We start from the raw sequence: 23,939 nt of genomic DNA on the forward strand, positions 1-23,939 counted from the left end.
GATACGTTATTAGAAGGAAATAGAATGTTGAAGAAAGGAAGATTCTAGGCACTTCCTTGATAGAGAAGTGGTATAGCACCACGATGTCGTTTTGGTTAGGTAGAGTACTTTTTTCCTAGGTAATTATTTATTATTTATTTTTCTTTAGGGTAGGTGGCAATAGCATATTCTAAGATTGAAAATTCGCGGAATATGTCGACAATTCCTTAAATTTGTCTGTATATTTAGTAGACGTTTGGGCATGAAAAGTAATATCTTTCACATTATTTGGAATTTTGAAATTAGAGTTGAAGATGGAGTTGTGTTTGATTATAGTTTTTGTAAAAAATATTTGTTTGTTCGGAAATAGGGTTTTAGGTGTTTTTCAAATTACAAATACAACTTCTCATGACCAAACGCTGATTTTCAAACAAAATGAAAAATTTTCATGGCCGAACTGGTCCTCAATTTAGATTCAGATTCTTGAATTATGGCATAATTTAATTGAATATATGAACGCATAATATAATGTATATATTAGACAAAAAGCTTTTATGCGTACTTTCAAGCGTCTACTACGTAGATAAATGATCATTTAAAATATGTGGCCAATTTTAGTTACACACAATAGCCTTAATTAGCCATAAAATCGCAAATGTGTTCCAATCGAGAATGGCGTGTATAACTAAATGAGGTGATTAGCCAATTATAACAACAACATTTGTAATGCCGTTTATAGAAGCGGATACTTTCTTCTCATTAATACGGTGATTAGCACGGATTGTCTTTTTATAATGCTCGAAAGGAACACAAAGGAACTGGTGTTCTAATTTGATAGATTCGGAGAGTCAGTTCAGTTTTGATGACGGAGCGTTAGGTGACATGGCGGGGGAGGGGTGGGGGTGGGGTGGATATGGCAAATTGCCATCACGAATCGTTTCCATCTCCATTGACTTAAGAACTAAAGCTAGATCGGAAGTTTTGCTTCGTTGCTTATTAGATAGAAAACATCGAAGTGGTAAAGCACCACGACGTGGTTTTGGGTTCGGCAGAATACTAAATTTTTTTTTTTTTTAGGTAATGTATTTTTTAATTCTTTAGGGTAGGTGGCAATAGCATATTCAAGATTTAAAATTCGCGAAATATATTTAATTTAGATTTAGATTCTTGAATTATGGTATATTTCAATTGAACATATGAACACATAATACAATATTCATGTTAGACACCTCCGGCTTGCCGATATATTTCATTTAGATTTAGATACTTGAATAACAACATATTTTAATTGATCATATGAACACGATATAATGTTTATATATTAGACACTTCCGGCTTAAATTTTGAAAAAAGCTTCTATGTGTATTTTTAATCGTTCATTACATAGATAAGTTAACCATTTAAATTATGCCGTAAACTTTAATTATACGCATTAGCCTTAATAAGCGGTAAACCGCAAGTATGTTCCAATTGAGGCTGGCGTTAAAATTAAAGGAGGTGATAAATTTTATGTGGTTAATTTATCTACGTAACGGGCGCTTGAGAACACATGCAAAAGCTTTTTCAAAAATTGAGTTGGAAGCGTCTCATAGGAACTACCTTTTTCATGTGTTTAGGTGCTTAGCTGGAACAAGCTATACTTTGAATGTCCAAATAAAATATACTGACGAGTCGATGTGTTCCATCTTTAAATTTGTTGAATTCAATGTCTAAGTTCTTAACGAGATGGAAATTCATACTTTATTGTGAGTTGTTAAATTAATCATATACTTCATTTGTTTTATCTTCTATTCCTTCGTATAAATATTTGTAGTGGAAATTACCTTCTTCTTTTTTTGGGTTCGGAAAAATTAATTATATTAGATTAATTAGCAGGAGTACAAGGAGGGTCGTTGTAATGTGTCATGAGTATAAGATTGGCTCATGGTATGTCATTTCTACATACGTAACATTGTGACATTATTACTATATACAATTACTACTATATACTCGTATAAGGGAGAATACCCATTTTTTTGTAGTTCTCACATGAATTTTTTTGTTACTTTTTATCCCTAATTAAAGTTTTAATGACTTTGTATACGGGTAAAACTGAGGATACGGACATGCTCGGTTTCCCGTTGTCATCGTTATGCTCGGGCACGATATGACCGGCTCATCGGGAACGAGGCTTCGAGCTCGATCTGGGATGAGGCGTTAAAGGAAGGGCGGTTAACCGCCATAAGGAGAAGACCGAAATATCCGCCCTCAACCGGATATTTCGGCGTCGATCTCGGCAACAGCTGTCACCAGATTTCTTTCCTTTATTCAGAATTGTACTAAGGTTGGGACTCCTCTACTATATAAAGAAGATGTTCCCATCCATTGTAGGGGGGTTGGCAATAGAAAGAGAGAAAGAGTTCATATCATAAAACAATAAGAATTATTTGAGTCCATATTTGTTCCTAAGTTTATCTTCATTATTCATCGTGTAAGTACCCAGCAGAGGGTATCGACCTCGGTTTCTGTACCCGAGGCCAGACATAATTAATATTTGGTCAAATCTGCTTCTTTACTTACTTATTGGCTTATCTCGCAATTTAATCTCGAATTGAATTTAGCCACATATCTTTGGCATCATGCATAAATTTAATTGTTCTCCATTTTAAGGTTAAACAGACTTACAAAGTCTTCATACATTTTGATAAGTTTTAGGAACTATAAGGACTTTTTCCATACCATTAGAAGTGATGATTCCCTGAAAAAAGATGATAATGGGACCCACGAAGCACACTAATCATACAATATTATGATTTTTTTTATGTGAAAATATTATATTAAGCTTATTTTAAATTATATTTTTTTCTTAATAATTTATTATAGACACGTAAAGAAACCATCCATTTATATCTTATATAGGCTTAATTGTTGAATTAAAATATTGTTCTTATTATATTATTTTTTTATTTGATGCTATTTGCCATGTATCATATGATATTTTAAATTTTATTCATCCAATTAAATGTAAAAAAAAAATGTTTGATTTCCTCCTGTAATTTTTTATTATACGTGCTTGCAAGCAAACTTTCCCCAGACCCCATTTTGTGAGATTTCATTGGGTATGTTGTGGTTGTTGTTACGTGCTTGCAAACATACTAATTAACAAAGATTTCACTTGAGGTAGGATTAAGTTTTAAAGTAAAAGAAGAAACACTAATAACTTATATCATTGTTAAATATTTTTAAAATGTATCAGAAATGTAAATTATAGTCCTTCCGTCTCAATCGAAAAATGAATTCCGAAGTATGATAGCTAATTAATCTAAATTTACGTGCATACACTTTTAACTTAAAATTTATCTAATAAATGACTATATTAAAAGAGGAACTATAAAACATTATTTTCATATATATTATGAAACTCTTTGAAGAAAAAAATGTAGTTAAAGAAAATACAATCGATCTCTAAAAAGAATTATACTGAAAAATTGCAAAAGTATATTTTCACTTTTTTAATATTAAAATATTTTGGGAAATACGGGATAGTCAATATTTTATATAATTTTGGATAAAATAGTTAAGTTAGACATGAAAAAATTATTACAATGTAGATTCCATAAAAAAGTTCATTAAATCAAGAAAAAGGAAAAAGGATTTTTTTTAACATGCACTTTTTGGAAGGAAAAGGAAAGCTTAAAGTAACAACAATTTAATTTCATTGTTTTTGCAGTACTTTTTCTATTGTTTAATTTGAAAGAACATATACAAAAGTATCTTACAATACCAAAACTTTTAATTATTTATATTGATCTATAAGTCAACTTTATTGATTTCATCATACAACAATATTGTAGCATTAAATATTTTTAACAATTAGTAGCATCTTTTTGTAAAAAATAGATTGGCTAATATAGGTTCAATTCAGAGAAATAAATGAAATTAATGTAACACATGAAAAGCTCATTGGATCATTGGAGACAATTATCTCAAAAAGTCAGTAAAATAGAAATTAGAAAAGCTTTCATTAGTTAGTCTAATATACAAACTAAGAAAAATGTTTTCCTTTAACTTTCAGATACCTTTTTTTTACTTTAATATTTTAGAATTCTTTAGAAAGTTTCAAACTAATATTAAAAAATCAAAGAAGCAAGAACAAAAAAAATTTAAAAATATTTGCAAATTTAATTTTAACATCTAAGCCCGAACCAAATGACACTAGTTAATGAAGAACCACTTCTACCAACATTAAGTGTTGACAAAGAAGAAGTAGAAGGCATGATGTTGATGTGGCCTAGTAAATATCGGATGCGGGTAGTCCCGGCCTTAATTCTTACCAAACATTTCCAGGTAAAAATGTCTAACAATCCTGGGATTATTTATCCACGTTTGATTTAACTTTTCATTATTGATAACACTCAATAGAATAAGAATGTCAAAATGATTAAAAAAAAATATTTGTAAACCAAACGACCCCTGATGTCAAACAAAATTTCCTTACTATTAGTAGTACTACTATTTTTCAAATATGCTTAAAATGCTTTTAACTATGAAAATTACGAATTAAATTTTTTTGATCTATTTTAGCTATTTATGTTTCTTCCCCTTTAGACTCAAAAGAATGAATGCGGTAAAATAGATTAAGCTTAACTACTCAAACTGGAAAATAACTGAAAAGAACATTCTATTTGCCATTAAAGATTTTTGAAACTGAACCAAAGAAAAACAAACGAGGAAACATAAGCCTTTCTAAAAATATAAAAGAGGATATTTGAATTTAATCAGATTTCAATACGAATATCAGGTGAAAAAAAAAAAAAGGAAAACAAGACAAAAGCGGAAAACGAAAGACATTTGATGTTAGTTGACACATTTTAAACTTGCTTCAATCCATTATTCTATCTTATGCTTTAGACACAGATATCGGTTTCGATTTTGTCAGCTTACTGGAAACTGTTTTCATGACGTGCAGTATATGTCGATTGATTGAACAATGTGGTAAGAAGACTTGCTTGTACTGTATGTATCTAGTGTTTGCATGAGCGTGATGGATCTGCCTACTTATCCAATGAGAACGATAAGTGAAAGGCTTGGGCTGGGACCAGTTTGGGTCATTTTGCACTTTTGTTTCTGTTTTGTGCCGTTCTTTAATTTTGTCCTTCAACGCAATTTTTTTTTTCGGGGCATAAGTTTATAGTTTTTTATTATAATATCCTACAAGTTATGCCCCGAAAGAACTTACGTCTCGCCAGACGTAAGTTCAATTTTGAAGGATAAAATTAAAGACCAAACTATTTGAAGGGCACAAGCCGTGCAATTAGTTCGAGAGGTTCGTTTTAAGTTAATTGGGGTGGGCTTGCTTGACTGTGGTAGTTTGTGGGTTTTCTAGGCCCAACGGGTAACAACCAACGTAGCAGTTTATGTTGCTCGGACTCTCGAAAAATATTTGTATTGATGTTGGATTCTTAAAAAATGCAGTGTTTTAGAGGATCTTAAACACATTCATAGACACTTTGAAGAGTTTGAACAATATATTTTAACACCACTACCACAACCCCAAAAATTAAAAAAAAAAATAAAAAAAATAAAAAATAAAATATATATATATATAAACATTTTTTTTATATATAACAATTCAATCATCTTAAGAGCCTGTTTGGAAAGCCACCTGGTAATTGAAATTGGTGTAATTACTATCCTAGTAATTACATAGCCTAATAATTACCAAGATTCTAATTACAACGACATCGTTTGTTTGTCATAATATAATTACAAGCACATGTGTAATTACACGTTAGTTTAATTTAAAAATAAATTTAATTATAAAAAATTTAAAATTAATATTTAAAAATATGTGCATATATAAATGATATTAAATTAGTTATTTAATAATACATTGTTTCTTGAAAATATGTTAATTAATAATCATATATTTGTAACTAATATTGTAAAAAATAATTGATATATAATTTCAAATTAATAATATTTTAATTTTAATTGATTGTAAAACTTAAAGCATACCTTTTTTGTGAGAACATCATGGGATTGGATGTTTGACAAAAAAGAATATTTATAAATAGAATGCCATAGCATTATTCAAATGTTTGATAATAATTCTATCAACTGAAGTTTTAAAAATAAACTTGATGTAAAATAACAAGTCAATGTCAAACTAAATATTTTAAAATCGATAATATAACCTAAATTCAAAATCCAAAAGAAAAAAAAATTAACATAATACTCTTGTGTCAAATTCCAACGTTACATAAGTAAGTTTCAATGTAACATAAGTAAATACTCCTATAATTCAAAAGAAAGGGAAGATATAAGTTTATAACCTCATTCACAACGAAATTCTACTTTAATAACGTCACTCATTATATGCCAAGTTTGTTAATGACTCATTCTTTCTAATATTAAGAGATGTAGTTTCAAAAAATAGAATACTAACACGGTTATGCTAAATGAATAAAAACAAAAACTAAAAAAATACAAGCAATTACATGGAACCACAAGAAGTAAAGGTTGGGAATGAGAAGAAAGGAAATGAAATATAAATACTATAAAAGGAAAAATATATTTTAAAAAATAAAATAATTAAAAAGTAAAAATAAAAAAGAAATTAAATTATAGAAATAAAAAATAAATTAGAAAAGAAAAGGAATTAAATAAAATATAAAATAAAATAAATAATAGAAATAAAAATAAATTAAAAAATAAATTAAACTAAAATTAATAAGAAATAAACTAAAAATAACCTTGTAATTACGGGGTGTAATTACACCCAATTCTAAACCCCTGGAGAATTGGAGTAATTACACCTTTACACCCAATTCCTACCTAACTATGTAATTCGGTCAACCAAAGCAGCCAAAACCATGTAATTACACCCAATTACACTCAATTCCAATTACCGGGTTTTTCCAAATGTGCCCTAAGTAAACCTTGGCTATTCCTTTAGGTATCTACTACTTTCCGTCAATATAAATATTTTTCGAAACTAATTCAGCGTTGCACGTGCCCTTAATTTTCCCCATGGTTAAAATATAAAAGACTAAGACTTTAGACCCCATAGTTAAAATATAAAAGACTTTAACTTTAGACCTAAATTAGTACACTATTATTTGAGTGTTTAGAAGTGTTTTTAGAGGTTCTAAAATAAAATAAAAAGTGTCACTAAATTTGAATGAGAAGTGTGTCTCCTAAACACTGTATGAAAACGTCCGATCCAAATTCGATGCTACATCATTAGAGGGTAGCATATGTCTAACAACTAAACTCAAAATCCCCCATGGAATCAAGACTAAACTGAACTATTGATTCAAATCAACACGAAATGGTCATTATGACAATATTATAGTACAATACATCTATGCAGAAAATGGGGTATGACTAATAAGAGGACAAATATCTGTCTTAGATAAAACTAGCCGAGATCCCAACTAGAGGCGAATTCAGGATTTTAAGTTTATGGGTTCTGAATTTTAAAACAAGACAACAATTGGTTCGGGATAGGTTATTTATACATAATTACATATTAAGTGAATTTCTTAACACAAATACAAGATTTGAATCAAAACTATTGATTATGTCTAACACGTAACTTCATAACTTCAGACGACTTTTGTTTTTCTACCCATCCACAATCGTGACCTCCCATCGAGCAACAAGTCGGAACTAATTGAATACTTGTGTTAGGAATTTCTCGAATCGGTTTGCCATTTCCATAAAGAATATAATTGACAATTCGAAGTTGCACATTATCCGTTTCCTGCAACGAACACGAGTAAATAGGTGGTAGGGGGGCGGGGGTTAAGAGGGTCGGTTGAGCCTTCCTTTTCAATCAATCCCCCCCGACAATCTAGGTCTATTCAACTAGAAGTCCGTGCAAGTTCTGAATGAAATTATCAATATAGTTACTCATGAAACCAGGACTTGAAAGAACCTCCTTCCATTTCCTATGATTCTCTTTCACAAAACAACCAATTTGGCTATCTTTATCCATGACACATTTCACAGCTTTGCACAAACTCTCCTTTGAAAACCAACCATTTTCATCCTTCTCCACTTCAACTCCAACCTTAAGTTCTTTTTCCATCAGCCTAGCATTTAAAGTTTGGTCATTAGCGCGTGGCAAAAGTACCAATTGACAATCACACAATGCCAAAGACTCCCACATTGATCCATACCCACAGTGACTCACAAAACAACCAACTGATTTATGACTTAAAATCTTCAATTGTGGCACCCAACAATCAAGAATCAATCCCTTTTCTTGAACCCTTTCTTTGAATCCCTCCGGTAAGGCTTCTTCGACCGAATTAGTCCCTTCAGGTGGCCTAACAACTACTAAAAATGGTAGATCAGTCATTTCAAGGCCTAAAACAAGTTCTTGAAATTGATTCTTTTCAAGAATCAACTGGGTTCCAAATGCACAGAATACTACTGATCCTGGATCAAATTTCTCGAGCCAATTCGATAATCGATGTTCTTCTAAAGGCTCTTTTGCAGGCTCGGGAAGAACAGGTCCTGTGTAGAGGACTGGCTTTTTGAATTGTGTTGCTATGTAGTCACCGAAAGTTCCTTCTATCTCTCTACATGTTTTCAAAGCTATTGCATCACACCGTGTGATTCCCTTCTTCAATCGTTCGAAAATTGTCACTCCTCTGCCATATTCATTAAATAGAAATGATAACAACTTAGCTTCACGTTCGTGAAAAACCACAGCAGTAGAAGGGTAACCTGGAGATCCACCAATTGACCACAATTTTTAGTGAGTAGTGGAATTGCCAATTTACTAGCAAAGCACGGCACTTTATGATGCATAATTTTAGTACTAAAGTTACAATATTGGTCGTTCCCCCTTATTTTGTTCCAAACAAGCTATAAGCAGCAGCGTAGGGGGCTCAAAAAAAGTAGCTGAGAACCAAAATTGGGACTTGAAAGTTGAAACTACTTTTGAACCCTCGTTAGGCCGTTATCACTATACTAAAATATTCAACGGTTTATATACGGTTTTTAATTCTTTATAACAAATATCCGTATATAACATCTAAGAACCCATTTTTTTATATTTTATTTTCTCTATAACAACATTTTACCTTTAACAACAACCGACTTTATAACAGTACGCTCTTTGTAAAATAACCCCCCCATATGATAGCTATCTTCTTTTTTAGTAATATAATAATTAACCATCTTTATAAAAACAGAATATCTATTATTACCAATAATAAGTGTAGAGATTTTGACCAAATATTTTGATATTTTAATACACTATTTATCACAAAGAATATTATATGAATATATATCTCTATCATTAAAAGATTTCCCTTCGTTATATAATTAAGCTTAGGATTTGGTAATTAAAAATGAAAAATTAGATTTTATGCATCTTTTTTGCCTATAACAGCAAAATATTATTCAAATATCAATGTTGTTATAGATGTATAACAGCAATTCGCTATAACAATCAAAGAAATTTCAACCCAACGATGTTATAGAGAGGTTTGACTGTATAATAAAAAAATATTTTTACCCTATTCACATGGTATGATTTTTCGACGAAGGGGATTTATTTGAACCCACTTCACTCTTAATAGCTCTGCCCCTGGCTGGAAGCAGACAAATAGGGAACTACATGTATTAGGAAAAACATCAGCTTGTAATGATTGTAAGCGCAAATACTATCACTCACTCCTCTAATATTATTGATTAATACACATGACAAACTTTCCTTTTTCGTCCATTTCGAAAATATAATACTCCCTCCGTCTCAAAAAAATTATCTTAGTTTAATTTGATATGGAGTTTAAATAAATAAAATTTTTTTTTTATGTGGTCCAAAATAAGTCTTATAGATATTTGTGTACATAGGTAAATTATCTCATAAAGTTAAATTGTTCTTAAATATGACCTGTGCCAATTTTGTGACAAACTTTTGAGAAAAGTAAGGCAATCTTTTAGGATGGAGGAGCAAACTACACTTCTAAATTTGGAAGCAATTAACTTTACGCCTCTCATTTTATCCTCGATGAGAAATTTTATTTGGCATGTTTAAGGCACATGTTTAAAAGCTTTTATAAACGAACATTTTATTTAATTTTGGTTATCACCACAAGTTTCAAAATTCAAACCATGAGATATAAATTGAAACCGATGAAGTATATAACATAGCTGCTCTTTTCTAAACCACCCCACCCCCCTCCCCCAACCCCAGGAAAAAAAATTAAGAAAGAAGAGTCACCTGGTGGTGGCTTTACTATTTCAGCTGCAGTTGATGCCATAAAAACACTCTTATCCGGTGACCGAATCAACGAAATAGCTGATGTAGCAGGGCAAACAACTTTATAACACACAGTCTTGATACCACCAATTTCTAATACTAAATCAGGAATCCAATGAGCAAGATCAAAGAAAACAAAATGGGGTTTTAAATTTTGTAAAAAAGATTTGATTTGATCATACAATTCATCCATAGCTGTTATTAGTAAGCTTTCCAAAGATCTTGGAACATCAGCTGTAGTTTCTGCTCCATATGGAAGGCCATTGATATGAGGAATTGTGAGTGTGTGGAAAGTGATGAGATTAGGATGAAGATTTTGATTTTGAAGTCTAATTTGTGCATTTTTGGGTAATAAAAATGAGATTTTGTGACCTCTTTTTGCAAGTTCATTGGAAAGGTTGAGAAATGGGATCATGTGACCAAAAGCAAGCCATGGAAACATTACTATTTGGAGATTTGAGTCTGTGGACTTTGCCATTTTTCTTCTTCTTTTGCCTTTGATGATGGAGCAGTTAAAATAGCTTGAGTTTGTCGATGGAAACTAGACAAGAGTCTTCTCTTTTTTATTTCTTTATTGGCCGACACATTTCTTACTAGTTCACCACATAATTTTTGTGTAGTTGAAGATAATCGTGCATGTTGAATGAAAGATTGGCTGGCGTTGACTATTCAGATAGGAATAGGAAAACAGAAAAAGATTTGAATTCACACATCTAAATTGCAGGGTTTGTTCTTCAAATGAGCTGGCCTTTAATTTTTGCTCTTTAAAATCGAGCTTATATCTAGCGGGTATAAATTCTTTTCTTGAGAGGTAACGATTAAAGACCAACACAAAATAGGGACAAAAGTGTACATGACCCGCTATATGAACAAACAAACTTTGCACAACCAGCTCACCTTGAAAAGATTCAATGGCTCATAAATACCCTCCTTCCACCTTTTGGTCTAAAAATATTCTTCCATCCACCTTTTAGTGCCTAAAAATCTTGGGTTTGTTTTTGGCTAAAATATACCCCTCAAACTAACAAGTTAAAATGAACTCTTTTAAAAAGCCAAATGGCATTTTGTAATTGGTCAATAATAAAATTTCGTAATTTAAAAAAAAAATCCAGATTTAAAAAAAAAATCCAGATTTAAAAAAAAAAAATCAGATTTTTTTAAAAATTCCGTAATTGGTCAATAATAAAATTCCGTAATTTAAAAAAAAAATTCAGATTTAAAAAAAAAATTCCAGATTTTTTTAAAAATTCGGTAATTTAAAAATTCCGTAATTGGTCAAAAAAAAATTCCAGTATTTAAAAAAAAAATCCAGATTTTTTAAAAAAAATTTAAAAATTCCGTAATTGGTCAAAAAAAATCGCATTTTTTAAAAATTCAGAATTGGTCAAAAAAAATTCCGATTTTTTAAAAATTCCGTAATTGGTCAATAATAAAATTCGTGATTTAAAAATCCAGATTTTAAAAAAAATTCCAGATTTTTTTTTAAATTACGGAATTTTATTATGACCAATTACAAAATGCCATTTGGCTTTTTAAAAGAGTTAATTTTAACTTGTTAGTTTGAGGGGTATATTTGAGCCAAAAACAAACCTTAAGGGTATTTTTAGACCAAAAGGTGGAAGGAGGGTATTTATGAGCCTTTTTGAATAGGTTAGGGGTATTTATGAGCCTTTTCCGTTCACTCTATATGAGGAAACAAATTTTGTATAATCACCGACAGTTTTTATGTCTTTCCTTTTCCTCCTGGACAACGAATCGAAAATCTGAGTCCGTTTGAAAATGAGTGAATCTCCGGCCAATAAAGCATTTTTTTGTACTTCAAAGGGGCTGGTGTTTAATTTTTACCCCTCAAATTGTTGGTCTTTAATTTTTGTCCTTCGCTTTAAAAAATGGCCAAAAATATCTCGAGATTTTGGGTTTGAACCCCCGTTCAATAACAAAAAAAAAAAAAAAATTCGCAAGGTAAGACTTCGCGAAACTTCTGCCTTAAGGCAAAAATTTATTTTGCGAAATTTTGCAAGACAGGATTTTTTTTAACTCTGCTGCAATTCTACAAATGTTAAGGGCTATTCGCAGGAATGCCCTTATTTTGGGGTGGTCTTTAATTTTTGTCCATTAAATTGGTGGTCTTTAATATTTGTCCTTCGCCTAATACCATGAGGTTTGGGGTTAGAACTCCCGCTCAGTCAAAAAAATAATAATTCGCAAGGCAAAGTTTGTAGCAAGTTAGGCCTCAGGCAGAGTTTTGGATGCAAAACTCTCCCTGCAGGCAGAGTTTGCATTCAAAATTCTGCCTGAGGCATGCAAAACTCTGTCTTGCGAATCCCAACTTATGCCTTGCGATTTTTATTTTTTTTAAAATTTTTGACTGAGCGAGGGTTCGAACCCAAAACCAAGGAGTTTCTAGCGAAGGGCAAAACTTAAAGACCACCAATTTAAGGGGAAAAACTTAAAGACCAGTGCTTTTGAACGACAATCCGCACAAAAAACTGAATGTTAAGGCCTAACTTTTGCCCAAATAGGCCTAATTTTGCTACAAAATTCTGTCTTGCGATTTTTTTTTTCCACTAAGCCGGAATTCGAACTCAGAATTTTAGAATATTTTAGGCGAAGGGCAAAAATTAAAAACGACTCCCGAATAAGAGCAATCGTGCAAATTGCCCCCAATAAATTTGTGACGTTCATGGATGGCGTCGACAAGTGAGCCATGTTAAGAAAGTCCAAACTAATACTATATGTAATAAAGGGCCCAATAGCGGTTATTTAATTTATTTTATATACTAGCAAACTATGTTCATGCGATGCACGAGACCCAACATAATTAATTTGGTTATTCAATTTAGTTAGTCTTTATGGTTTGTATATTTTGTAAAGGATATCGCGATTCTCCTTAATGAGTCTTCATATTTTTTTCTTTTCATTTTATTTTTTCCCTTAATTTCTCAATTGTTGTTAAAATTTGTCTTATTTTGGTTATGTCCACCTCTTTTTTATATTTAATAAGTGGACAATTCAAATTTTCTACATGTCAAGTTTAGAATCACAAGATTCAAAGGATATTTTATTATATTATACACATTTTTAATTTAGAACCACAAGATGGTCTATCTTTATTTCTTAAATTCTGTGTCTAATCAAACGTAGACACTTAAATTGAGACAGAGGGAGTATATGCCAAATGAAGGAAATGAAAGGACAATTGAGACATTGCGAACACGTGAGGACTTAAAAAGTAAATACACAAGAAGTAGTATTAATGTTAAACTTCTGAAATGTACCCATGTTAGTCCTGGCTTAGAGTACAATTTCAATTGCTTTTTGTACAACTTATTGTTGCTGTGTTCGTCCACTTGGGCGCTTGTTGTTAAAAAAAAAAAATTGTCTTATTTTGGTCGTGCCGCTTTCTTTTTATATTTAGATCATTACAATTCAAATATTCTACATGTCAAGTTTATAATCACAAGATTCAAAGGATATTTTATTATATTATACATATTTTTAATTTAGAACCACAAGATTTGAAAGTCTATCTTTATTTCTTAAACTCCATGTCTAGTCAAACGCAGACACTTAAATTGAGACAAGAGGGGAGTGTACGCTAAATGAAAAAATGAAAAGGACAATTAAGACATTCCGGACTGGGACTTAAAAAGTAAACACAAGAGGTAGAATTAATGTTCAACTTCTCAAATGTACACATGTTAGTCCCTGCTTAGAGCACAATTTTAGTTGCTTTTTGTACAACTTATTGTTCATCCACAATTTTTTAGTAATGTGGCCAAGTAATATGGGATGAAGGGAGTACTTCATTTTTGTTAATTCTTAAAGAACGTGAAAAGTTAAGTATAGTAATGTGACCAAGTAATATGGAACGAAGGGAGTACTTCATTTATTAATTCTTAAAGAACGTGAAAAGTCAAAAGTGAACAAGTAAAAGTGCACGGAGAAAATAAATATGTGTCGGAGAATTAAAATTGAAGTGCATACATGTATATATAAGAAGAGAATAAATATTCAGCAAGAACGTGAAAAGTCAAAAGTGAACAAGTAAAAGTGCACGAAGGAAATAAATATGTATCGGAGAATTAAAATTGAAGCGTATATATGTATATATGAGAAGAGAATAAATATCCAGTACTATGACATATATCCACGTGAGATTTATTAATTCTTAAAGAACGTGAAAAGTCAAAAGTGAACAAGTAAAAATGCACAGAGGAAATAAATGCGTCGGAGAATTAAAATTGAAGTGCATACGTCTATACATGAAAAGGGAATAAATATTAAGTACTATGACATGTCCACGAGGGATAAAAAAATAGTTGGGTAAAGTGTACAAGTTATATAGCTTATAGTACAAGCATTCATTGCATGTACAATTTGTAAAGCTTTTGGTACAGGCTAGTGATGCTGTGTTAGTTCTCCCACCACGCTTATATAATAGAAATATCAAATTGAACTGGAAAGTAATATGTTGTTATGGATCAAATTAATGCGATCACTAACACTAATATATTGGTAGTGTGCACAAATTAATTACAGTATATAGTTACTTATTAATCAATACCTTTAGATCTCCGATTATAACTTTTTTTTCATGGTATATGAGGGAGTTTTACCTTTGAGTTGTTTAAGTGGATTATTTACGTGACATTCTTTCAATACTTTAACAAGTAGATTACTAATCCTACTTATTAGTTTCAACAATTTTGTCACCACCAAAGATTTGTGGGATGGTAACTTCTATCTTTAATTAAAGGGATTCAGGTTCGAGCCCTACATTTATTTATGTATCCTAGGAACTAACAACACAATTTCCATAAACACATAATAAAGCATATTCCATAGAATGACCATTATCAGATTAATACTTTGGAAAACTATTGATAATGCCAAAATAATTCTTCGTTTCACAGCTCAACTCTCTCCCCATTGTCTATAAATGCTGCTGGGCAGGGCCATTTAAACTAATACTCACTGTTAAAGAAGGATCTTAGAATTTCATAATCTATGATTAAACAACAATTATACAATGTCCTTAATTAAATACATAGGCAGCCGGTTACAAAGGCTCTTCTGACTAAAGGTTATCAACCATAAAACATCATCTTGGACGTTTAGCGCCAAGGGGAAAGGATACTCGTTGAGGAGTACCTTGAGCGTCTGCCTTTTCATGAGAAATACTTGGATTTGTGCCTGCGGCTGGGTTGGGATCAGCGCTTTCTTCATCTTCCTCGGTTTCTTCTGGTTGGCTGATTTGCTTCTTTCCAATGGCTAGCTGATAGTTAGGGTTGATCAATGTATCTTGTTCGGGAGGGAGTGGTACTCCAGGCCCAGCAATTGATTTCGGCAATGGGATCTTGTTTCTGTTCCGAGCCAACTCCAGTAGGACCTGATAAGCAAGAGAATATCATAATTTTTAAAAGTTAGAAGGGTGAAAAATTGTGCAGGGAATACAAGTGAGATTGCTCCAGTAGAAAGAGCACTTCCCTTCCAACCAAAAGATCAAGAGCTCGAGTCGCGAAAGAAGCACGGTCAAAAGAGCTACCATTGACACCTAGGCACTGCTCTTTCTTTTTTTTTTTTTTTTTTTTTTTGGCGTCGGTCTACCATATCCGAAATGGAGGAAAAAAAAAAAGATCGGGGGAAAAATACAAACATGCAGTGGGCAAAACTAAGTGCAGTTACACGGTCAGTTGAACTCCATGAACTATCAAGTGCAGGTTTATGATTAAAATAAGTTTTCAATTCATCCAACAAGGGGTATCTATAAGAACTATGAGGCAGAAGGTATCAAGTGTTGAAGATGAACCTAATTCTGTCAGATGGCAAGTAAAGTTGTGCATGGTACTGTTAGTTGCTCGTGAAATAAAGTCAATAAGAATGAACAAGGAAAATTAAAACATGATGCAGAGTAGGAAGGTTTTATGTAAGAAGAGTGTGGCCAACTTTTTCTGTGAACTGCGATGAAACAAGTCACAGATCCAATAAGTCCTACACAAGTGAGTAGCCAAGAACAATGTAGTTTCAAAAGAAAAGAATACCTAAAACATGTATGGTAATTTTTGGAAGTCTTTTGGTCTATGAAAGCTAATGTTCTAACTTTATTTAACTGTAGTGTTCTACAAGAATTCAGTTAGATTCGGTCAAGTTGATGTTCTATTTACGTAGTCTATGCAGCCTTCTGGTGATTATCCTAGGAAATTCTAGGTGGATTAAATGTGTTTTTTCTACTGTTCTTGTTGTCTTTTTACCAATCTCCTGCTAATACTTTGAATATTAAAATGGATGGTCAGCTAGCATCAGAAAATTGATCCAGAACAGCAAGCAGTTCAGACCTACAATAGCCAGAACCCATTCACACCCTAAAAATTTTCCTGTAGAACCTCCAGCATCTTCTGTTCTTCATAAAGCTGGAAATTTCTAGACTACCACCCCAACATTCAGCAACCAATACCTCCAGTTCAACTTCTCAAAACCATGGTAATAAACCACATATGATAGCACCAACACTATGACCCATTAGTTTGATACCTTTTCATCTGTTTTCAGTAATAATTAAAAATCTACAACTATGACGAATGTCAACCGAACATCTGAAACACATTACAAGGGAACCACATTTGACTCCAAGCCTAAAATTTTAGTCACATCATATAATTCTCTGATTCATCGAGTCTTTACCTTCCTAGAGAAGAGAAGGCTAAAGCTTATCAGTTTCACCACACACCTAAATGGTCTCTAAGAAATAACGAAGTTACGTCTTGGAAGAATGAATTACCAGCACAGCATTGAAGGATCTAATAAGACTTAGTACCTCACGTGGCGGGGGTTGTGAGAAGCTGAAATTAACTTTCGACTGAATGGCAAGCTTGACGTCATCGGAGTCAATGGAAGCCTTCCCTGCATGCTCTGAGTAGACCTGAGCATCCGTGAGTACATCAACAACATATCGATACCACAGTTCTAAAAATTGATGAACAACTCGAGGCTCGTATTCATCAACACCCATTGATTTTAGCAACGTTTTGACAGTTTTTGCATCCCTTGGCAAGTCCTCTTCTCCACCTTCAGCCATTCTTTCAATGTTCAACCTACAAAGAGCCAAAATTCACCTTCAGAATCATTTCCTACACGTCAGTAGTGCAAATAAAGAATTGCAGAAACCAGATAGAGATGGAGATGTGATGCACAAGCACTACTACATTGAAAAGGTATTGAAGTGGGTCAAAAGGTTGTGCCTAATTGGGTCTTCACATACTACTAATGATATCTTTAACGATCATTTTATTGCTCAGATATCTAAATAGCAAAAAAGAAAACCCGAATTATTTAGCTGTTAAAGTTAAGCTAGCATCCTTAAAATACGCTAAAAGAATATCTCTCCCTTGTTATCAGGATATTGGAAAAACATAGTACTAGTAAATAATCTGAAAAGCATCAGAGTGAAAGCTAAAGCAAAAAGACATTCGTCAACAGACAAGCTATTCTCCATCTAAGCAAAAGAGCGATACGGAAAATATTTAGAGGTACAGAGTAAGAACAGCATGAACAGGACAAAAATAAAAATAAACTAAAAAATATAAAACGGTAATCAAAGTCCATCTGTCTAGTTGAATCCTGTTGAGGCCAAACAAACACAGCTTAATACCAAAAAGTACTTAACTTTCAAGCTTCATTGATGACATAGGTCAGTTTTTCTTTAAGAGGGAAGTAACCAGTTCCGATATCCGAAAGCTAAATGTTTGCTGATTTCAACACAACCATCCAGGTAGCATTGGATCAACTACCCATACAGTTAACTACGATCCCAGGCCTAACTATCTAACACTGTTGCCAACAGGTTTAACCCCATGCTGGGATCGAATAACAAACTATACTTGAATATTAAATGGAATAAATTAGGTCCCCCTTCTATGCTACAAGAGCAGGGTAATGGAACCCTATTCCTCTATTATACAGATATAAACATCTTAACTTGGCCTCAACTGACAACTAAACACTCCAACTTTGAGAATGCACATCTAGACACCTCAACTCATACCCACTGTGTCTCGTGGACACCCGGCGCTGACATGACACATAAATTTTGGAGGTCTCTAGATGATCATTTTGTAAGTTGGAGTGTTCAACTGACACGGTGGAGACGAGTTGAGGTGTCTAGATGTGCATTCTCAAAATTGGAGTGTTTAGTTGCCAGTTGAGGCCAAGGTAAGGTGTCTATCTATGTATTATGCCTTTCAGATATAATACCACCGAAGGAGAGAGCGAGGGAATGAAAAGCAGAGTCAAGTATTACATTATTTTCTATTTTCGGAAAAGGAAGCAGTGACAAGTATTATAACACACTTTTCTCAGAAATATCTCACTCATTTCCCTTGCTAATAACACAGGAAAAAAACAATCTTTTCACTTTCTTCAGCTTCTTATTATACTAACTAATTTTAAGACCATCTAAAAGCTTCCACTTTACGAAGAAATAGAAAATAAAACGCCACAACAAAGATAACTGTGACAAGAAAAATAGATCAAAAACCAAGAGTCCATATCAGCAAGCAAAACGAATAAAGGTGCTACTTTAAGTCAACTACACCAATTCGACTATTAGAATGACATATAAAAACAGGGGCGGATTATTTACTTTGAAAATTATGGTACACGTGAACCCACGGTCTCTCTGCAAAACTAGGTATTTTATGTAAAATATTTCCTAGAATTGATCTAATATTATTTGCCAAGACCCATGCTATAAAAAGGCTAAACGGTATACTTGGTTGAATGCTTGAATTCCCACTTAGTACTTTTCTCTCTCCTTTTCCTAAGTGGTGCACCCATGTTCTAGAAATCCTAGATCCGCCTTTGGGTAAAAAGCTTTGTAATTTATTTAAGCTTTGGATTGCTTGTTCTTATCTCTAGCACTATCTGATTGTTTCTTTTACTTCGTCGTCTTACTATCTTGATGCTATTCTTTGCTTACTATTACGGTTTATTATTACTGATGCTTTTTCATCTCTCCTTGAGCCGGGGGTCTATCAGAAACAACCTCCCTACCCATCAAATGGTAGGGATAAGGCCTGCGTACACTCTACCCTCCCCAGACCCCACCTGGTGAGATTATACTAGGTATATTGTTGTTGTGATTTATAACTTCCGCGACAATATTCAGAGGGCGAATAGTACATCATGACATTTTTTTTTTTTTGAGCCATTTTATGACATCACTAGCAACTAACAATGTAAATGAAGCTGTAGAACTAAAAAGAAACGCAAAAAATTACACCCAATGACCTTGAAAATTGGTGGTCTTGAACTTTAGACCCCGCTTGCCTCATGAACAAAACTTCAAGTTCAACAAGTTTTGACCTTGAAGGTTTGCCCACGGGGCAAGTGCAGGTAAAAAATATTAAAGAACTGACCCCCTCAAAAAGCCCTTTTCTTGTAAGAACGATAACATACCCGATTAGTTACGCACAAGCGGGGTGCGAGGAGTATAGGATGTGCGCAAACCTTACCTGCATACTGCGCTTAAAAGAGGTTGTGTCCGATAGACCCTTTGTATGCCCTAAGGCAGACACAACACAGCAACCCCTAAATTAAGAATTCGTAATCTACCCATAAAAATAATAATTTGATATGGGATTAATTTTAGCTAATAGAATAGAGGAGAACTTACCGCAGAGTTTTTTGCCAATCGCCGGTGAGAGAAGCAGAGTTGCTTTGTAATGGAAGAAAAGGGAAAATAAATAAGAAGCGTTTACTTTGTCTCTTTGCTTTAATAATCTCCAAATTTGATCTTAAAAAAAAAAATACCACTTACTCACTCCCGTCCAAAATAATTGAGGTTTTAAACTTGAGCATATGGATTAAGAAATTCACTTACTCCTAAAAATTAAGAGGTGTATTGACTAAAATACTCTTAGTTAAAAGGGGTTTTGAAACTATAACAAGCATTAAAATTGTCCATTGAATTAAAAATGTGCTAAGGGTATTGAAATTGAAAAAAGAATAATATATTTTACTAAAATCTCAATTATTTTGGACCAACTTTTAGAAGGTAAATCCTCAATTATTTGCACCGGAGGGAGTAACATTGACATTGATTTTTTTTTATTTTTTTTTGCCATAGGTGTTTAGTACCCGTTTTGAAATTCCAATGGGTTCGAATTCATGCAGGTAAAGTCCATTAAAAGAGATGTGTTCCCAATAAATTTGATGAGTTGAACCTTTAGAGTTTTTAACACTACAGCTTGTTTGGTTGGTTGTTACCTATTATATTGTGTTATGTTGTTAGTTTACATATAACGTTTGTGTTGATTGTTATTTAAATTTTATTTTATCGTATCGTTAAACCCATCATTACGTAATGACAAAAGTCCTATTATATGTAACGACCAATTTGGTATGATTGTGCCGTTACTTTTTTTTCCTCCCTTATTTTCTCATTACTAATGTGTTGCATTATGTAACGACGAAAAATAATATCATCTATTGTAATGTTGTATTCGCCAAAACAACAACCACAACAACAAACTCAATACGATCCCACAAGTGGGGTCTGGAGATATGTAAAATACAATACAACATAAAAAGATATATTATGAAATGATAGGTAAAAACCATCCAAAAAAGGTGTGAACGAGTTTAGTATAATGTTTGTCGCAATTTTAGTAAATTTTTATATATGCATTTGTACAACATGTCGAGATCTGAATCCTAAGGCTAAATTAAAATTTGAAGTGGATGATTCGAAATTTTAAGATTTTGGGATGAAGGATTCTGGGTTCGGTCCCCAGCAGAGTATGCTTGGAGATGTCACACCCCCTTTTTGGGCCCCGCGCGATAAACGCACACAGGTTTTTATTATTAAAGGGTTTTTCCATTTGAAGTGACGGTTTTGAAAAGGGATTATTTTATTTACAGAGTCGCCACTTGGAATTGAGTTTTGGTGTTCCAAGGCACCTTTTGAATCCCTAATCAAAAGAAAATGTATCTTTTATTATTGGTCAGCGAAAACAGAAGATCGGGTAAGGAACTCTGTTGACCGGAGAGAAGGTGATAGGCATTCCCCTAGTCCTGTGGTTCTAGTACAGTCGCTTTATCGACTTATACTTAGCTTAAATCAATTTTGGATATATTATGTTCCCGAGCCTTGATTTGCTCGTACTTTTATTTATTGAACTTTTTTACTTTTTTTTTTTTTTTTGGTCTTAACTCGGATGCGTAACCGCATTAGGATTTTTAAGCGTCTCAAAAATAAGATGCATAACCGCATTCTTACTCGAAACAAAATTAATTATTAAAGAGTTCGGCCGGTACGTAACCGCATCTCGAGTTATTAGGGTGTCTCGAAATAAGATGCGTAACCGCATTCTTAATCGAAACAAACATCTTAAAACGCGCCGAAAGCTCATCTAGCGTTAAAGGCAATTATTTGTCTCTAAAATTCGAGACTTATATTATTCAGTTATTATTAATTCGTTTTTAGTCATTTTTCACTCTTTGACAACGGATTTTAAATAAATTCGCAACCCATTTCGCTCCCTTACAATTGGTTTTTCCGCTCTTTTCTTTTATACTTGACAACGGGGTTTGAAATAATTCGCACCCCATCTCGCTCATCTCACCATCAAAGTTAATTGAGTAGGCCTTTAACGTTGATATAGGCCTCGGATAAAAATCAATCGAACACTTGTAATCAACAATTCGAAGTAAACAAAATAAAATTAAAAAAAAATCCAACTCTGTGCGAAATCCGGCGAATACCAAAAGGAACTAAATAGGAGTAATTTAACATGAAAGCATTCAACCATATGTATGAAATTTGCTTACTAATATGAAAACTAAACTTTTGAATTTCATCAAATAAAATACTGAAGCAAGTTTGAAATCTTTTAACATGGTTTCTAGCACAATAGGCAATTTTATACCAATCAATTAAGCGTACTAACTTAAACCAACTTTGGATCTACACCATCTAATATTTTTTCAGTAATGAACTCTTTGGCCATTTCCATATGTTAACCAACAGTAACGAAGAAACAGCGGATTGAGACAAAAAAAAAAAAAAAAGTAATTACCATTTTTTACTTTAACTTAGCCAAACCCATTTACATTAAACAATAGACTAAAATCCTGAATAAGATTATCTCCCCAAAGTAATTACTAAAACATGAAAAGGTTCATTTAAAGGCATGAAATGTTTGCTGTTGTCACTGCAATTAGTTCCAAATAAGAAAATAGTTAATTAATAAACCAAAAAAAATAAAATAAAAAAAATCTATCACAGAAGAAGCAACAAATTACGCCCATTCACTACATTAACATAGCATGAAATGAATCACACGAAGGTTGAGGAGAATCCTTTCTTTTCTTGATTAATGAATCCTACAACAACTAATATGAAAATACCTGATTTTGACGAAAACAAGAGTCCACTGACCAAAACTTTGACGGAAAACTTCGCCGGAGCTATAAACCTGACCCGAAATTCGAAATACAGAGAAAAACTAGTCTATGTCCAGGTTCGTAGGTCTTTGTTGGTGTATTTTTATATTTGTGGAAAAACAAATCCAACCCTAAAATCAATCACGTGTTCCTTCACCCTTTTTTTCAAAAATCTGTTTCCCCTTCTTTTGTCTTCTTGTGTGATGTGTATATGTATTCAACAGAAAAGATTCCCTTCTTTTTTTAAAAAAAATATCTCCCTTTTTGTCATGTGTTTTTCTTTTACCTTTTATTTGATTGTAAAAATGAAAAATACTCGACAAGAGAAAAATATAACATTTAAAGATGTGCCTTGACTTGGTATGTTGGTGTTATTCATTTTAGTATGTGCCAAAGTATTCTCATTAGTGCGAGAAACTGTAATCCAATGACAAAATACTAATTTCCAAATTTCATAACGCAATGTAACATACTTGACTGGTGATATTGTCTCTTTGGGCCTTGAAATGCATGACTTTAAAAGACGTCACTAGTAGCTAAGGCATATTTACTTATATAATCCAACATCTCTCTTTGTATTTTCTTTGATGTGGGACTTTTCCTCTCAAGTTGGGGCGTCACACCTAAATTGACTACCTTAATCAGTAATTGAAGATTTTCTGGAACAATGTGATTTAAAGTGCTCAGACAATGCTAAAAGAAAATTTGCCACTAACAGTCTATTGAGACATGTTCCATCCTCGGTTCCAAGATACTTGATTGTAGTATCCTTGTAGGATTACATTACTATGTTCAATGTACTGTATGTAAATACATGTCTGTGTACATAAGAAACGATCTAAATAAATACATGTATGTAAATAAACGTCTGCCTATAAACTTGAAATTTGGCAATAAATAGATTGCTCAGTTTCATTAAAATCTGACATATATGTTTTAAAGAACTGTTAGAAAATTTCCCCAAATTAGCAATAATCAGCAAAGCTTTTCCTTCAAAGTACTAACCGGTTAAAAAGGGAGCCACTGCACCAGCTAACTTCTACTTGCAGCAAACGCAACATTCAACTCCAGAAAAACTTACAACCAATTGTTTACACCAATCCAATGAATCCATGACACGTCTCCAGATACACTCTTATCATTAAACTATAGTTAATTAATATACATTCTCACAAACCAATGGCTGCAGGCACCTTTTTGTTGCATTCAATGCCATCAGTAAACAACACTCATACAGTGCAATGACACAGAGAGA

General features: G+C 32.8%; 2 protein-coding genes across 2 annotated transcripts; both read right to left on the reverse strand.

The window, feature by feature from the left end:
• Positions 1 to 7,344: 7,344 nt before the first annotated feature.
• LOC132044808 (anthocyanidin 3-O-glucoside 2'''-O-xylosyltransferase-like) lies at positions 7,345 to 11,976 on the reverse strand. The gene is made up of 3 exons (XM_059435334.1): positions 11,923 to 11,976; positions 10,202 to 11,167; positions 7,345 to 8,697 (listed from the first exon to the last, which is right to left on the reverse strand). Exons 2-3 carry the CDS (start codon positions 10,716 to 10,718, stop codon positions 7,823 to 7,825), a joined length of 1,392 nt encoding a protein of 463 aa, XP_059291317.1. The 5' UTR covers positions 10,719 to 11,167; positions 11,923 to 11,976; the 3' UTR covers positions 7,345 to 7,822.
• Positions 11,977 to 15,080: 3,104 nt separating this feature from the next.
• Positions 15,081 to 17,334, reverse strand: LOC132044803 (transcription initiation factor TFIID subunit 9). Its single transcript, XM_059435327.1, has 2 exons — positions 17,058 to 17,334; positions 15,081 to 15,632 (listed from the first exon to the last, which is right to left on the reverse strand). Exons 1-2 carry the CDS (start codon positions 17,316 to 17,318, stop codon positions 15,345 to 15,347), a joined length of 549 nt encoding a protein of 182 aa, XP_059291310.1. The 5' UTR covers positions 17,319 to 17,334; the 3' UTR covers positions 15,081 to 15,344.
• Between the last annotated feature and the right edge of the window lie 6,605 nt (positions 17,335 to 23,939).

This window comes from Lycium ferocissimum, unplaced genomic scaffold, assembly GCF_029784015.1.
Source record: "Lycium ferocissimum isolate CSIRO_LF1 unplaced genomic scaffold, AGI_CSIRO_Lferr_CH_V1 ctg525, whole genome shotgun sequence".
Classification (NCBI taxonomy): domain Eukaryota; kingdom Viridiplantae; phylum Streptophyta; class Magnoliopsida; order Solanales; family Solanaceae; genus Lycium; species Lycium ferocissimum.

Excerpts from the sequence above, each read along its gene's own strand:
- LOC132044808 (XM_059435334.1), bottom strand. The coding sequence starts at position 10,718 with ATGGCAAAGTCCACAGACTCAAATCTCCAAATAGTAATGTTTCCATGG. Across the intron at positions 8,698-10,201 it reads AATAGTAAAGCCACCACCAG|GTTACCCTTCTACTGCTGTG; the intron begins GTGACTCTTCTT and ends GTGGATCTCCAG.
- LOC132044803 (XM_059435327.1), bottom strand. The coding sequence starts at position 17,318 with ATGGCTGAAGGTGGAGAAGAGGACTTGCCAAGGGATGCAAAAACTGTC. Across the intron at positions 15,633-17,057 it reads CACAACCCCCGCCACGTGAG|GTCCTACTGGAGTTGGCTCG; the intron begins GTACTAAGTCTT and ends CTTGCTTATCAG.